The 14,543-nt window shown below is 44.8% G+C and overlaps 1 protein-coding gene across 3 annotated transcripts in view; it reads right to left on the bottom strand.

Annotated features, from left to right (window-relative positions):
- Positions 1–10: 10 nt before the first annotated feature.
- The window catches only part of SLC7A7 (solute carrier family 7 member 7), a 33,703-nt gene continuing 19,170 nt past the window's right edge, over positions 11–14,543 (bottom strand). For all 3 annotated transcript variants that reach the window (XM_049611624.1, XM_049611623.1, XM_049611622.1), the window contains exons 3-10: positions 5,595–5,720; positions 4,249–4,393; positions 2,771–2,894; positions 2,107–2,210; positions 1,705–1,801; positions 1,033–1,182; positions 666–849; positions 11–315 (exon numbers count right to left, since the gene is read on the bottom strand). In XM_049611624.1, coding sequence (XP_049467581.1) covers positions 209–315; positions 666–849; positions 1,033–1,182; positions 1,705–1,801; positions 2,107–2,210; positions 2,771–2,894; positions 4,249–4,393; positions 5,595–5,720 — 1,037 coding nt within the window. In that variant the 3' untranslated portion in view covers positions 11–208. The remainder of the gene's footprint in view (positions 316–665; positions 850–1,032; positions 1,183–1,704; positions 1,802–2,106; positions 2,211–2,770; positions 2,895–4,248; positions 4,394–5,594; positions 5,721–14,543) is intronic.

The following is a 14,543-nucleotide window of genomic DNA, read 5'->3' as shown; positions in this document are numbered from 1 at the left end:
TTAAAAAAAATCTGGAACAGTGTGTAGCAAAACAAATAAATTACTTTTCATCTCTCAAAAAGCAAGTTCAAAAATTGGAGGCACCTGTCCAGAAGCCTGGTCTGAGCAGCTTCAACAAAGAAGTGTACTTTCCTTTTCTCTTCTTTGGCTCCAGCCAGCAAGAGACAAGAGGCCCCCGCTTTCCGCATCTTAGAATTCTAGATGGTGTTTAGTTAGACTTGGGATCTCGTTGCTTGGGTATCTCTCTTCCATCTTCCAAATCCATCTCTGCAGCAACTGACATACATAGGACCTGGAGGTACCATGTAGTGGATGCTACAAAGAGAAGTGCGAGTCAAAACTGAGAAGAGGTCAACTGAGCTCAATTCAAGTGGCACTGAACAGGGCTGGCCTGGAGGACGATTCATTTAAGCCTAAGTGTTAACAGGAAGGGCCAACGGCAAAGGTGACTTAGGGGGACGAGATTTGTGGAAAGGCTGTACACAATAGCTAAGCCAACTCGAAGATCCAGAGGCTTGGGGGGGTGGCTGGATGGCCCAGTTGGTTAAGCATCCAATTTCATGATTTAGGCTCCGGTCTTGATTTCAGAGTTGGGAGTTCAAACCCCCACGTTGGACTCCACACTGGGTGTAGAGCCTACTTTAAAAAAAGACTCAAAGGCTTACCCACAATCCTTCGGAGGCAGTGAGGTCGCTTGTGTTCTGGCACTCTGATGATGAGGAAGTAAAAGGGCAAGCCCGAGAGGGCAATGCCAATGCCGATGAGGGAGTTGATGGTATCACTGTAAAGCGGTACAGCCACCAGGAAGATGGTGCAGAGGCAGAAGACAATGGGAAAGAAAAGACTGAGCTGAAGGGCACAAGACAAAACAATGGACGTTAGACAGCTACAGTAGCAGTTTCTCCTGTGAAGATCACAGCACTGAGCCCTTCCATCCCCTTCATCTCCACCCACTACCACCACCAAATCCTAGGCAGAGGGTTCTGTCTTGAAAGAATCCCCTGGAGCAAAGGTAAGATGGAGGTGAATTACCTTGAGGGGACGAGGCCGATTAGGCTCCTTCCAGCGCAGATAAAGCTGACCGACGATAGAGAGCCCCACGAAGAACCAGTAGCTGAAGCTGTAGTAGTTAATGAGCTGAAAGATGTCCTCCACACACAAGTAGATCAGTGCCATGATACCCTGCAGGCACAAGCAGAAGTCAGCTCCCCCTCACAGCATTTGTCGCTCAAGGGGTTTTTTTAATGCCCTTTTTTTTAATCCCTACGCCCAGTGTGGTACTTGAACTCACAACCCCGAGATCAAGAGTTGCATGCTTCACTACCTGTGCCAGCCACGTGCCCCCCCCGCCCCCCGCCTATAAAGTTTCTCTTAACCTAAAGCCCATCTCCACCTTTTGCTACCTAACATAAAAATCCACTTCAGATGCACTTTGTCCAAGAAGTCTTTCCTCGTGCACCTTCTGCCCCCATGGTAGATCACTTCTTCCCTTAAACACTACAGCACTTACTAATCTTGGCAGTCATTTCATCTCAATATATTCAGCATACTTTATGCCTTATCCTAGACCAGAGGAGGTTACCATTTTTTATGGAAGGTAGTTTTTCTGTTAGACTCTAGAGCTTTGAGGAAGCCAGAACAGTTGTGTGTACTGTTAACATTTCCCCCATAGTCTGGCTTTCAGCCCCATTTGAGATCACTTACATTGAAGAGCAGAGCAGGTACCGGTGTGAACCGCTCAACATGAATCATGCAGATGGCATCCGGGAGATGGCCTTCTCTTGAGCCCACAAAGAAAAGCCTATTTGGGGTAAGATGAAAGAGGCTGAGAAACTTGTGGGACACTGGGTATGGCTGGTTCATGTACCACATAGCCCTTCCTCTGCCATCCCCTCCTTGAAAAGAGTTTGAATAATATCGAATGGAGTTCAGTTATAGAGATTAGTGAGAACTGGAGGCTGCTGATGGAAACAAGAACAAAGGGGTTAATATCATTATCACTTGGGGGAGCAGTGACTACACTCCGGGTCCTATAAGTCCTACTCTTCCCTGCCATAGCTCTTCACGATACCCCCCCACACACCCTGTAAAAGACACCACTCTTACCTAGAAGCAGCCACAATGGAGGCATTGAGGCCACCAAAGCAGGATAATGCAACCGCCAATGGAATTGTCCAATTGAAAATTCCAAAAATCTGGTCTGCAAAAGTCTAAGGGAAAGGAACAGAAAAGTGTTTTTAGCAGGACCTAAACAGGATGAAAGGCATGGACAAGCGTGCCCCAGATAGCCCCTACCTTGTTTAACTCTTCATTCACAACCAGGATGACAGGACTTTGTAAGCCCAGTATGGTAAGCATACTTTTTTTTTTTTTTTAAGATTTAATTTTAAGTAGGTAGGGGCGCCTGGGTGGCTCAGTCGGTTAAACATCCGACTTCGGCACATGTCATGATCTCACGGTTTGTGAGTTTGAGCCCTGCATTGGACTCTTTGCTGACAGCTCGGAGCCTGGAGCCTGCTTCAGACTCTGTGTCTCCCTCTCTCTGGCCCTCCTCCACTCGTACTCTATCTCAAAAAAAAAAAAAAAAAAAAATTAAGATTTAATTTTAAGTAATCCCTATACCTCCTATGGGGCTCATAACCCATAACCCTGAGATCATGAGTCACGCACTCCGTTGACTGAGCCAGGCGCCCCTAAGCATGTTCCTTTCAAGGACCACCCACTTTCCTACAAGCACACCCTCAGCCTTCTGCTTGTGAAAATCCTTTACCACAGCAACAGCATCACTGGCGAGGATGTCCCTCATGTCTAGCACAGTGTAATAAGCCACATTGGTCAAGATGTAGATGATGGTGACAATGGGCATGGAAATGCCAATGGAGAGAGGTAGGTTCCTATGACCAAATAGAATAATGCATGCATTAGTCCCACGGTCACATCCCCATCTCCTTTATTCCTTACACTCCCACACCAATCCAGGGGTGGTGCCTCCTGTGCATTGCCCCATTGCTTTTGCCTTTGAAGTTACCTACAATCGTGACTTCATTCTTCAGAGTTCAGAGCTTAAAGGGCATCAAGGGAAAAGAATATCACATTTAGAGAAAAGGCTGAGCAGAAAAAGGATTAACAACTATGTCACAGAATAATAGCACAGGAAACAGGGGCTTTTTGGTTTTCACATCCAAAGCCTCTTGACGTCAGGATTCCCTCTCAAGATTGTCAACGTTGGGAAATTTGTATTAAAGTGGAGAAATCTAAGAGGAAATTATGGAGGCAAATTGTGAAATCTAACATCTCCAGAGAATAAGACTCTTGTTGGGAAGAACACTATGTATCTACATAAGCAAGCTTGGAACTATGTCCATGCCCTTACTCAACTTGAGAAGCTTATGTGCCATCCTAACCAGTGGCCAAGACACAAGGACAAGGTCCTCTGGACCAATAAAGCAATGACCTTTATAAGCATTCTTCACAGGGGGAGGGGGGATATTCTCAAGTCATTCAGCTTCTGTCCAGTAGGTGGAAGCACCACCCAGGCTCAGTCCTGCTTCTGTTATCTGCTCCTGGAATTGCAACACTGGATGTGTGCCAAGAAAAGTTTATTTTGATTTAAAAATTTACAGAAACTCCATTCCCTCATACTCTCAGTTCCAAGAATAATTGAATTTTTGATCCAGGAAGGGCTCTGGAGATCATATAATTCAACCCCCTCAATTTATACATAAGGAAGCAGGCAGAGTTGGCAGGGGACTCCCTCAAGGTCATCAACAAATGAGTGGAAAGACAGGCTCCAGGCTCTTTGACTCCCTGTCCAGTGCTCTTGTCACTGCATGACTACAGAGTATTTTAGAATAAAAAGGATGAAGCAATAGCATTCGATGCTGACATGATACCACTATGTCAGTATAAATTTGAGAAAGCAAAGGATCAAAAAGGAAATAGGACCGTTTGGGGGCATTTGGGACCTAAAGTTATCTATGTGAGGATAAAGGTGGAGGAGTATCCAGGAAAAGCCATATGAAAGCATGGATGAACACACGGTAGAACCTGCTTTAATTAATGTAGGAATGAGTGAGCAGATGTGAAAAGGCCTGCCGTTACAGACTAGGTATTTGGGCTTTAGACCTCCCATCTATTAAAGTGGAACCAATAAAATCAGTCTCAGTGGTTGTGGTATGCTGTCGGGCACAACTCAATAAATGATAGCATATCCTTACTGCTGTGGAAAATTGATGGTGAGATACCTACCTCTCGGGATTCTTGATCTCTTCAGTAACATAGTTGAGGGTGTCCCAGCCTGAGTAGGAGAACAGAGCCGAATACAATGCCAGGGCAATGTCCCCCACTGCAAATGATGAACCCTCAAAAGAATTCTCAAAGTGAGTGGAGGCTCCTAGAATCCAGAGAACATGGAAAGACAAAAGGATTAGTGGTTCGCCCTCAACTTTAAGGTGATCGAATAAAGGAGTAAAAGAATAGGACAGTAACAGCTAGTGAGTGGCTTAGAACACGGTTGGCAGCAAGGGCAGTGGTAAAAGAACAGGGACAGAAGAGAGACCTCTACAATGATGGGCTGGAATGCAGGGAACAAACAGCATGAGGATCTTGACAGGAAGGACCATGGTGGTTTTCTAGGGTAAGAAACCATGACAGAACTGAAGGGCTATAGAACCTAAGTAATGTGGTTCTGTCCTATCCTGTAAGCTACCCGATCCCACCCCTTTTCTAACCCCACAGACAGCTGGTACAGAATGGAGGAAGGATAGGGCTTAGAAGGCCCAGGTCAATAGAGTAGTAGACTATGTGTTCCTACCTGGAAACTGGAGAGGAGTGGGTACAAGGGTTTCATTTCTGCCCTTACCCACTTCCACGGGCAGAACAATCACAGCCACAGCATTGGACATAACAGTCTGCAACAGCTGGCAAGACCAGCTTTGGGGTCATCTGAGTACAAATCTGCACTAACTTACTAGCTAGGGACTCGGGCAAGATACTTAATTCTGCAGCCTCAGTTTCCCCCATCTATAAAATGGAACTAGTAGGGGCGCCTGGGTGGCTCAGTCGGTTGAGCGTCCGACTTCAGCTCAGGTCATGATCTCACACTCCATGAGTTTGAGCCCCGCGTCAGGCTCTGTGCTGACAGCTCAGAGCCTGGAGCCTGCTTCAGATTCTGTGTCTCCCTCTCTTTCTCTGCCTCTGCTCATGCTCTGTCTCTCTCTGTCTCAAAAGTAAATAAAAACATTAAAAATAAAATAAATAGGGGCGCCTGGGTGGCTCAGTCGGTTGAGCGCCGGCTTCAGCTCAGGTCACGATCTTACGGTCCGTGAGTTCGAGCCCCGCGTCGGGCTCTGTGCTGACAGCTCAGAGCCTGGAGCCTGTTTCAGATTCTGTGTCTCCCTCTCTCTCCGACCTTCCCCCATTCATGCTCTGTCTCTCTCTGTCTCAAAAATAAATAAATGTTTAAAAAAAAAATTAAAAATTAAATAAAAAATAAAATGGAACTAGTAGTACCTAGCAAATGAGAATGCACAAAAGGCACTTAAAGAAGTGTGGCTCAAAGAACTGCACAAAACTTAGTCACTATTATGTCTTACCCTGGCCGAGTCTAACAATGCCTGCAATGATGACGGCGATCAATGCCAAGACTTTAGCATAGGTGAAGATATCTTGTACCAGTGTTCCCCACTTGACATAGGCACAGTTAATGAAGGTTAAGAGACCTGAAAAAATAATAATAACAATATTGATTGGGGACTGTCCCTACCACCCAGAGAGCCTTAGACTTTCAAGCAATATTTCCAGTAGCAGTCATCAAAACAGAGCCCTTGGCCAAAGAAGTGTTTGGGTTCTGACCTGCTGTGTATTTGACACCTCTGCCCAGAATGTCCTCACCATTAGCATTCAAAGGCACCTGCTGAGCATCTGTGTAGGCAGCACCACACACACCCTTAGCACTTACACTAAGAGAGGAAAAACAAAGTAACTGGATTTGCTTACATACAAAAGTGTTCACAGCAGTGGGAGGCAACTGGTAGCTGTACAGGATTAGTGATGTTTTTCCGCTACTGGCTCCGAAAAGTCATGGTCTGTCCAGCTTTCCACCCCTTTACCTCCTGATACGGGCTCCAGGACTCGGCGCTCTGGTATTGTTAACCTTGGTAGATCCTGTTGTGACTTATCCAATGCCTGGCCCAGCAGGTCAGAACATGTGGCCAGGGATTAGAATGGGGGCCAGACTTCCTGCTGCTGCCTGCCAGCTCAGCCACTTGTTTTTGTACTTGGAAAGATTCTTGGAGCTGGGGTTCCTATAGAGTGGGGACAGCATTTTTCCTGACTGGACATTGCAAAAGAGTGAGCCACACAGGTCATGATCTCACAGTTCATGGGATCAAACCCCACATCAGGCTCTACTCTGACAGCACAGAAACCTGCTTGGGATTCTCTCTCTCTCTCTCTCTCTCTCTTTCTATCTCTCAAAAATAAACAGGGGCACCTGGGTGAATCTGTTGGGTGAGCGTCTGACTCTTGATTTCAGCATAGGTTATCTGATCCCAAGGTCATGGGATCAAGCCCCATTTCAGACTCTGTACTGTGCGTGGAGCCTGCTACTTAAGATTCCCTCTCTCTTTCTCCCTCTGCCCCTCTCCCTCACATGCACTCTCAAAATGTAAATAAACATTCAAAAAAAAAAAAAACCCACAAACATTCCTCAAGTCCTTCTACCTCGGGGGTAGAGGCAATCCCTTTACCTGGATGAGCTTTGGCAAAGTCCATGGATCACCCCTAGAGAGTTCTTAACCTACAGCTTCCACAATGCTTGAAATTCCTTGTAAATGGTTATGTATGTACACCAAAAATATATGCATTTTTCTAAGAAAAGCGTCCTTAGCTTTATGTCCGAATTTCAGAGAAATCTGTTACCCCAAAAAAGTTTCAGTTTACTACTTCAGAAGATGACATTCAAGAAGGGAAGCCCACACATGCTGTGAAGTTGACCGATAGCCCCAGGATGTGACAGGGAAGAAAGTCAAAAGAAATGATTCTGAAACTCAGCTGAATGTTCTCAATCCCCCACCAGCCTCTTAAGCAGGCAGGCACTTGCAGCACACCTTCCCCACTCTGGCAGAGAATCACCTTGCTGCTTCTGCCTTCCCAGATCAGCAACTGGAGCACCAGGAGGGGCTTAACAGTTCCTTCCAAGAGATCCCAGGGTAAGATCAGAATCAGCCTGCCTTAAACTGCAGAAAGTGAGGTCCGGTGCTGGGCTTGCCTGCTTCAGGCTACGGAAGAAATACTCCCTGTCTCAGCTCTGGTGGTGGCATGTCCCTCAATGTCCCTAATCCCCCCTGTTTTCTTGTGTCCTGGCCTCACCACACTGCCCCAGAAGCATCTTCATCCTGAGAAGCAGGAAAGACCAACCTCAAAGAACAGCTCATCTTCTGTCTCTCTCTCCCCCATCCCCCCCTTCTTTATACCCCTATTCTCGCTGCCCAAGTTCTTTTCTGCTCTTCAGTAGAAGGGGCATTCTAGTCCTATACAAACACTTGCCTTTCTGCCTAATAAACAAGACAATAAACAACCAAAGCTTATCACAGGGCTGGGCAAAAATATGGTAACTCCTCAGTGCTCGGTTAATAATTAAAGACATGCATACTGGCTCCCAAGCACCCTACAAAATGACCAAAGTGCCTTTATCTCACCCTCCACAAATCTCTCAGCTCTGTTGATCCTCCCCAATTACCCATCCTTCACTCCCCACTGGGCTTCAGTTTCCAGCCATTCAACAGCCCTCACGCCCCTTCTGTTCACCCTGTGACCCCTACACCTTACCCTCAGGCTCTGCTGCTGCTTCACAAATAACACAGCAGCCAGATTTCTGAGTAGAAACGCCCGGCCCGAGACCAAAAAAGGGCAGAAGTGGGGGAAGGGGAGCACCTGGCCGGCTACCAGTTGGTAGAGCATATGACTCTAGATCTTGGGGTCATGAGTTTGAGTCCCAAGGTGGGTGCAGAGTTTACTTTAAAAAGTAAAAATAAGGGGCGCCTGGGTGGCTCAGTCGGTTAAGTGTCTGACTTTGGCTCAGGTCATGATCTCACGGTCCGTGAGTTCAAGCCCCACGTCGGGCACTGTGCTGACAGCTCAGAGCCTGGAGCCTGCTTCAGATTCTGTGTCTCTCTCTCTGACCCTCCCCCACTCACACTCTGTCTCTGTCTGTCTCAAAAATAAATAAACATTAAAAAAAATTTTTTTAATTAAAAAAAAAAGTAAAAATAAAACAAAATAAAATATAAAAAGAAAGGCCAGGGACAACAGATGCTACAATATTCACAAGGGAATGGGATCACAGAAACTGATAGTTAGCCCTCAGGGTAACTACAGTCACACCACCAAACCAGCCTAGCTTCAGGGATTAATTCAGGTTCAGAGTCTGTCTGCAGCCTTGTGCCACAGCATCTGTTCTCAGCTCTGTCCAGGCATGTGGGCAGGGAAAAGACAACTCATCATCCTTTACCACAACAAATTCTGAAATGAAAATACATGGATTGTTTGCATTTTAATCCCTACTGCTTCTCTACTTGAATTCCATATCCATCTATTTGCATCCCTCCTTTTACCCACAGTTTTTCTCCCTCCCCCCACACCTGAGCCTTCTTTCTCAGCCACCAACCCACCATCTTGCCCTGATCTACTGCGTCCTGAGCACCGGGACGAGGTTTGAATGAAGAAGGGAATCCTATGGAAGGAAACGGAGCAGGGCACTGCCTGAGGAGAGCTGGCCCTCACCTTCCCCAGAGCCCAGCTTCCTCCAGGGCCTCTTGGCCATGGGAGCAGGAAATGGGTATGGCAGGCAGCACTGCTGACTGGGCTGTTTGTCCTCGCCCACAGCGGATACAGCTGACCGGAGACCCCAAAGCCCAGCCTAGTGCACTGTTCTTAAAGTGGAGCCCAACCTCCTGCTTCAGAGGCAGGAAAAGGAGGGGACCACAGGCTTATAGTAATATGGCGGCAACTGCAAGCCAACCTCAAGGACAGAAATGCCCTACCCTCCAACCTCTAGGTGTAATTCCGTCTCCACCCAACACTGGGCCAAGTCCACAAGAAGATGGCTGGAAATCACCTTGGACCCGTGACTCAGGTGCAGCTCCTTTCCTGCTCTGACCTGCTCTGGAGGAAGGAGAAGCCACTCCTATAATCATCTAAAGAGATGCCCCTGAACGGTCGGTCGGTCATCAAACCCAACTGCATGGACTCTCCTGGAGCAGAAGGCTAGTTCTAGCACTAAGGCCCAGCGTCAGCTGTAGAACTAAAAGCCAGGAAAGCACCCACATAGATTGATACAGAACAACAAAGCTTGTAGGCCCACTCAGATCAGATGCCCAGATTTACTTTAGATGCCCACACTAAACAGTCCCTGAAAAAAGAACATTAAACCCACAATTCTCCCAGCACCATTAGTTTTAAACACATAGAATGTAACACATGAAACTCTGGCCACTATTCAGTGTATTTTCTGCTTCAAATTCCCAGAGACTATAAAACCTCAATACTTTATTTATTAGACAACTCATTCCATTTTTAAAGAGATCAATAACTCTTCCCTCCACTAAGTCAAAAACTTCTTCCTCCTAACTTCTACCCAGTAGTCCTAGACCTCTCCTCTGGAACTACACAGAATCCAGATAAATGGCCTCATTTACATAATGGCCCTTCTTATCAAACATTAACACCCTGTCCCTTTTGATACTTCCCCCATTGAAGCTAAAAACGCAGTTTCTTCAACCTCTTGTGTGACAAATGTCACTTCCAGATCACTCACTCACTCACCATCGCGTTCCCTCCTCTCCATTTACTTCACTTTGTCAGTATGTCCCTGGAAACATGAGACCACAAAGAACACTCCAGACATTTTTGCAGACTAGGGGGTTTCAGTTTGAATTCATTGTCAACTCCAACTCCACTTCAAACTAATGAGCTTTTCCCTATCCCCCTTTCAGGGCCTAAAAAAGGGATTTTTTTTTTTTTTTTTTTTTTAATCCTAAATAGGAGACCTTAACATTTATTCCCAGGAACTTTCCTCTGTAAATTTTTAGGTATCATTCTCATCTACTAGAAATGGATTTTCCCTCCTAATTTTATTAAGTAGTTCAAATGCCTTCAATTTGTGAAATCTGCAAATTTGATTAGCATACCTTCTGGGTCCTCCCTGAAGTCTTGATGAAAATGTTGACTAGACAGGCAGAGCCCTGTAGTCTATCATTAGAGACCTTCCTGTATGCTGTCATTATTCTACAACATCAACCAAGAATCCACCAAAGTATTCTTTTATCTAGTCCACCTTTTTCTACCTTGTCAACAAGAATATTGTGAGAATTTGCCAAGAACTTCTCTGAAAGCTGTATAAACGTGTCTCTGCCCTTGCAATCTAATGACACAATCAAATGATTCAATGAAATTAGCACGCATTTATAGAATTTTCATAGCTATACCACGTAATAGTCAAAAATTAGAAATAACCTGGGGCTCCTGGCTGGCTCAGTCAGTAGAGTATGCAACTCTTTTTTTTCTTTCTTTCTTTTTTTTTTTTTTTTTTTGGTAAGATTGTTTTTAATGTTTTTTATTTATTTTGAGAGAGAGCACGCATGTGCATTCAAGCAAGTGAGGGAGGGGCAGAGAGAGGGAGAGAGAGAATCCCGAGCAGGATCCATGCTGTCAGCCCAGAGCCTGATGTGGGGCTCAATCTCACAAACTGTGTGATCATGACTTGAGCCAAAATCAAGAGTTGGATGCTTAACCCACTGAGACACCCAGGTCCTCTTTGCCTTTTTTTTTTTTTTTAATATTATTTCTATACCCAATGTGGGGCTCAAACTCACAACCCCAAGATCAAGACTCACATGCTCAGGGGTGCCTGGGTGGCTCAGTCAGTTAAGCATCCAACTCTTGATTCAGTTCAAGTCATGATCTCACGGTCATGGAATCAACCCCCGAACGGGGCTCTCCATGGATTACGGAGCCTGCTTGGGATTTTCTCTCTCTCTCTCTCTCTCTCTCTCTCTGCCCCTCCATTGCTCACGCTGTTTCTCTCTCTCTCTCTCGCTCGCTCTGTCTCAACATAAACAAGCATTAAAAAAAATAAAGAAGACAGTCGCATGCCCTACCAGCTTAGTCAACCAGGTGCCCCTGAGCATGTGACTCTTGATCTCAAGGTTGTGAGTTGAAGCCCCATGTTGGGCATAAGGTTTACTTAAAAACAATAATAATAATAATTGTAAAAAATAATAATTATAAACAATCCAAATGCCAATCAACAGTAGAGTGACTAAGTAAATACTTAGAATATGTAGAATATTAAACAATAATATGATCCATCTGCAACTATAAAATATAAACTTCACAAACATATTAAGTGAACAAAGACACAAAAAGAACACATATCCTGGGGTGGCTGGGTGGCTCAGTTGGTTAAGCGTCCATCCAACTTGACTTCGGCTCTGGTCGTGATCTCACAGTTCGTGAGTTTGAGCCCCCTCATCAGGCTCCGTGCTGACGGCATGGAGCCTGCTTCAGATTCTCTGTATCACTCTCTCTCTGCTTCTCCACCTCCCCACCCCTCTCTTTCAAAAATAAACACTAAAAAAAAAAAAAAAGAGTGCATATCCTTTATATCCACTTATATTAAATGGCCAAAATGAATCTATGCTACTAAGAATAATAGTAATTTCCCTTCATGTGTGCATGGGGGACAAGGGGAGTGACTAAGAAGAACACAAGAGGAGTTCAGAGGACTGGTTTTTTGATGTGGATGGTGGTTACATATGTGAAAATGTGTGAAAAGTCATCAAGCTGTACGCTTACAACATATGCACTGTTCCTTTTATATTACACTTGAATAAAAAAATTAAAGTTGAGGGGCACCTGGGTGGCTCAGTCGGTTGGGCGGCCAACTTCAGCTCGGGTCATGATCTCGCGGTCCATGAGTTCGAGCCCCGCGTCGGGCTCTGTGCTGACAGCTCAGAGCCTGGAGCCTGTTTCAGATTCTGCGTCTCCCTCTCTCTGACCCTCCCCTGTTCATGCTCTGTCTCTCTCTGTCTCAAAAATAAATAAAACGTTAAAAAAAAATTTTTAAATTAAAGTTGAACTGGGGCACCTGGGGGGCTCAATCAGTTAGCAGCTGACTCTTGGTTTCAGCTCAGGTCACGATCTCACAATTCATGAGTTCAAGCCCTGCGACGAGCCGTGTGCTGACAGCGTGGAGCCTGCTTGGGATTCTCTCTCTCCCTCTCTCTCTCTGCCCTTCTCCCCCACCCCCATCAAAAATAAATGAACTTTAAAAACATAAAAATAAAATTAAAATAAAGCAACAGTATGCTTTATTACTATCTCCTCAATTCTCTTGGTCTTGCTTTTTTGTTAGCCTAGATCTGTTTTTTACTGAACCTTTTCTAGGTTACCAATCCTTCTGCTACATACAGTTAGAAGGAAAACAGGACTGGGCCTTCTCCTTTCTCTCTACCATCTGTTATTGCAGAACTAACTGCCCTTGCTGTTTTCACTCTATATGTTGCTTCTAGAGCTTTTTATCATCCGCAGTCTCTTCTTCAGATCTTAGTTGATGCTGGGCACCAACCTTCGGACACTTTTCTTACAGCTCTGGGCCACTCCTGCATTTAATCTTTGTTATGCCACCTCTCCCCATCTCTTATGTATCTTGTTTCTAAAAATCTCAGCTTATCAAAAAGCAATATGTTTAATCACATTGGTTTGTTCACATGATTCTCCTCTTCCTAAATAAGAGAATTTTTTTAATTTTATTTTAGAAAGAGAGAGAGCTCAAGCAGGGAGGAGAGGCAGAGAGAGAGGGAGAGGGAGAATCTGAAGCAGGCTCCAAACTCAGCATGGAGCCTAATGCAGGGCTCGATCCCACCATGCTGGGATCATGACCTGAGCCGAAATCAAGAGTTGGATACTCAACTGACTGAACCACCCAGGCGTGCCCTAAATAAGATAATTCTGATAAAATAGGTGAAAATTTCATTTTGGAGAAGCTTCTGGTCTTTTTTTTTTTTCAATCCCTATCTATTAGAGTATAAATTCTTTTCCCTGAACTTTTCCATCATCTCTTTGCCAAACTTTAGAGTTTTTCTGAGGAAATGCACCATTTCTTTTTCTGAGAGGTACAAACTCTGAGTAGGTATAGTCACTTTCACACTAGGACTCCACATTTGCCCTGGTTATGTTAAATTAATAATAATGATAAAACAACAACAACAACATCCTTATGGAGATTCACAATGACACCTTTACAAGTTAAATGGTATGATGTCTTCGATTGGCTTGAAATAATCTAGTGGGGTGAAGAGGGTGGTTGGAGTATAGATAAAACAATGGTGATTAATCATTCATGCTGCTGCTTGAACCCTGGGAGTTCATCATATTATTTGCTCTAGTTTTGGATGTTTGACGTGTTTTATGATAAACCTTTAAAAAAAAAAAATTTATAGAGGTACGGCTTCTAATGGAATAAAACGGATTTTAGCGAAAAGCAAATGTTTATTAGCCTTATTTAACATTTATGAGTCCAAAAGCATCATTCCCAACCTTCTATCCTATTTCTCCAAATGCACTACTCAGCAACTTTCCACTTTTATCCTTCTACATGATTCCTTGCAGCCTCTAAAATACCCAGATTTAGGGGTACCTGGGCGGCTCAGTAGGTTAAGTGTCCGACTCTTGATTTTGGCTCAGGTCATGACCTCATGGTTCATGAGATTGAACCCCGAGTTGGGCTCCACACTGAGCGTGGAGCCTACTTGGGATTCTCTCTTCCTCTCTCTCTGCCCCGCCCCCACCAACTTGCACACATGCACTCTCGCTCTCAAAATAAACATTTTTTTAAATACCCAGATTTTTACCTTCATCTGTGCATTTTTCTCCTTTCCTTTACAATTTCAGGTTAAAGCCACACTAAACACATCTCTCCCAATCTCTATGAAATCTGCTCTATCCCTTACCAGAGTTTATCCTCCTGGTATCTTAGCATTTACAGTCAGGTACTCTGCTCTAGGTTCTCTTTGCTCTTGCACATGCACAGCCTTCAATTAACAGAGATGAAAATGCCACCTGCCACTCAGTTCACTATCTTGACGTTCGGAGTCACCAGTGACACACCTCAGGTATCCTCTGACTGGTAACATCATTCATCCCACGGGATAGCAAAAGGATAGCCATCTGTGGGTTCAAGTGATTCAAGCAAGCTCTTTGTGGTAGGTTGCTCCAGAAAAACCGCATGTCTCTGCATTAGGCTGGTCTACCTGCAGCCAGAGTCACACCCCCTGGGGAGCAGCCGAGACTCTTCACTGGTTTGCTCAGGCCTGCTAATACCCAGATGTTTCCAGAATACTCTACCACTGCCCTTTCCTCACAAGGACCAGATGTAAGGTTTCTGAAAAAACCTCAGTTGTGTTACCTAAACCCAGAAAGTTCAAGTCTCTCCTCTTTTTACCTGCTGTATTTCTGTTTGTGTTGTCAGGGATACTCTCTAT

Source organism: Panthera uncia, assembly GCF_023721935.1.
Source record: "Panthera uncia isolate 11264 chromosome B3 unlocalized genomic scaffold, Puncia_PCG_1.0 HiC_scaffold_1, whole genome shotgun sequence".
Classification (NCBI taxonomy): Eukaryota; Metazoa; Chordata; class Mammalia; order Carnivora; family Felidae; genus Panthera; species Panthera uncia.
Note: the sequence above shows the minus strand (reverse complement) of the source record. Positions and strands in the feature narration are given on the sequence as shown.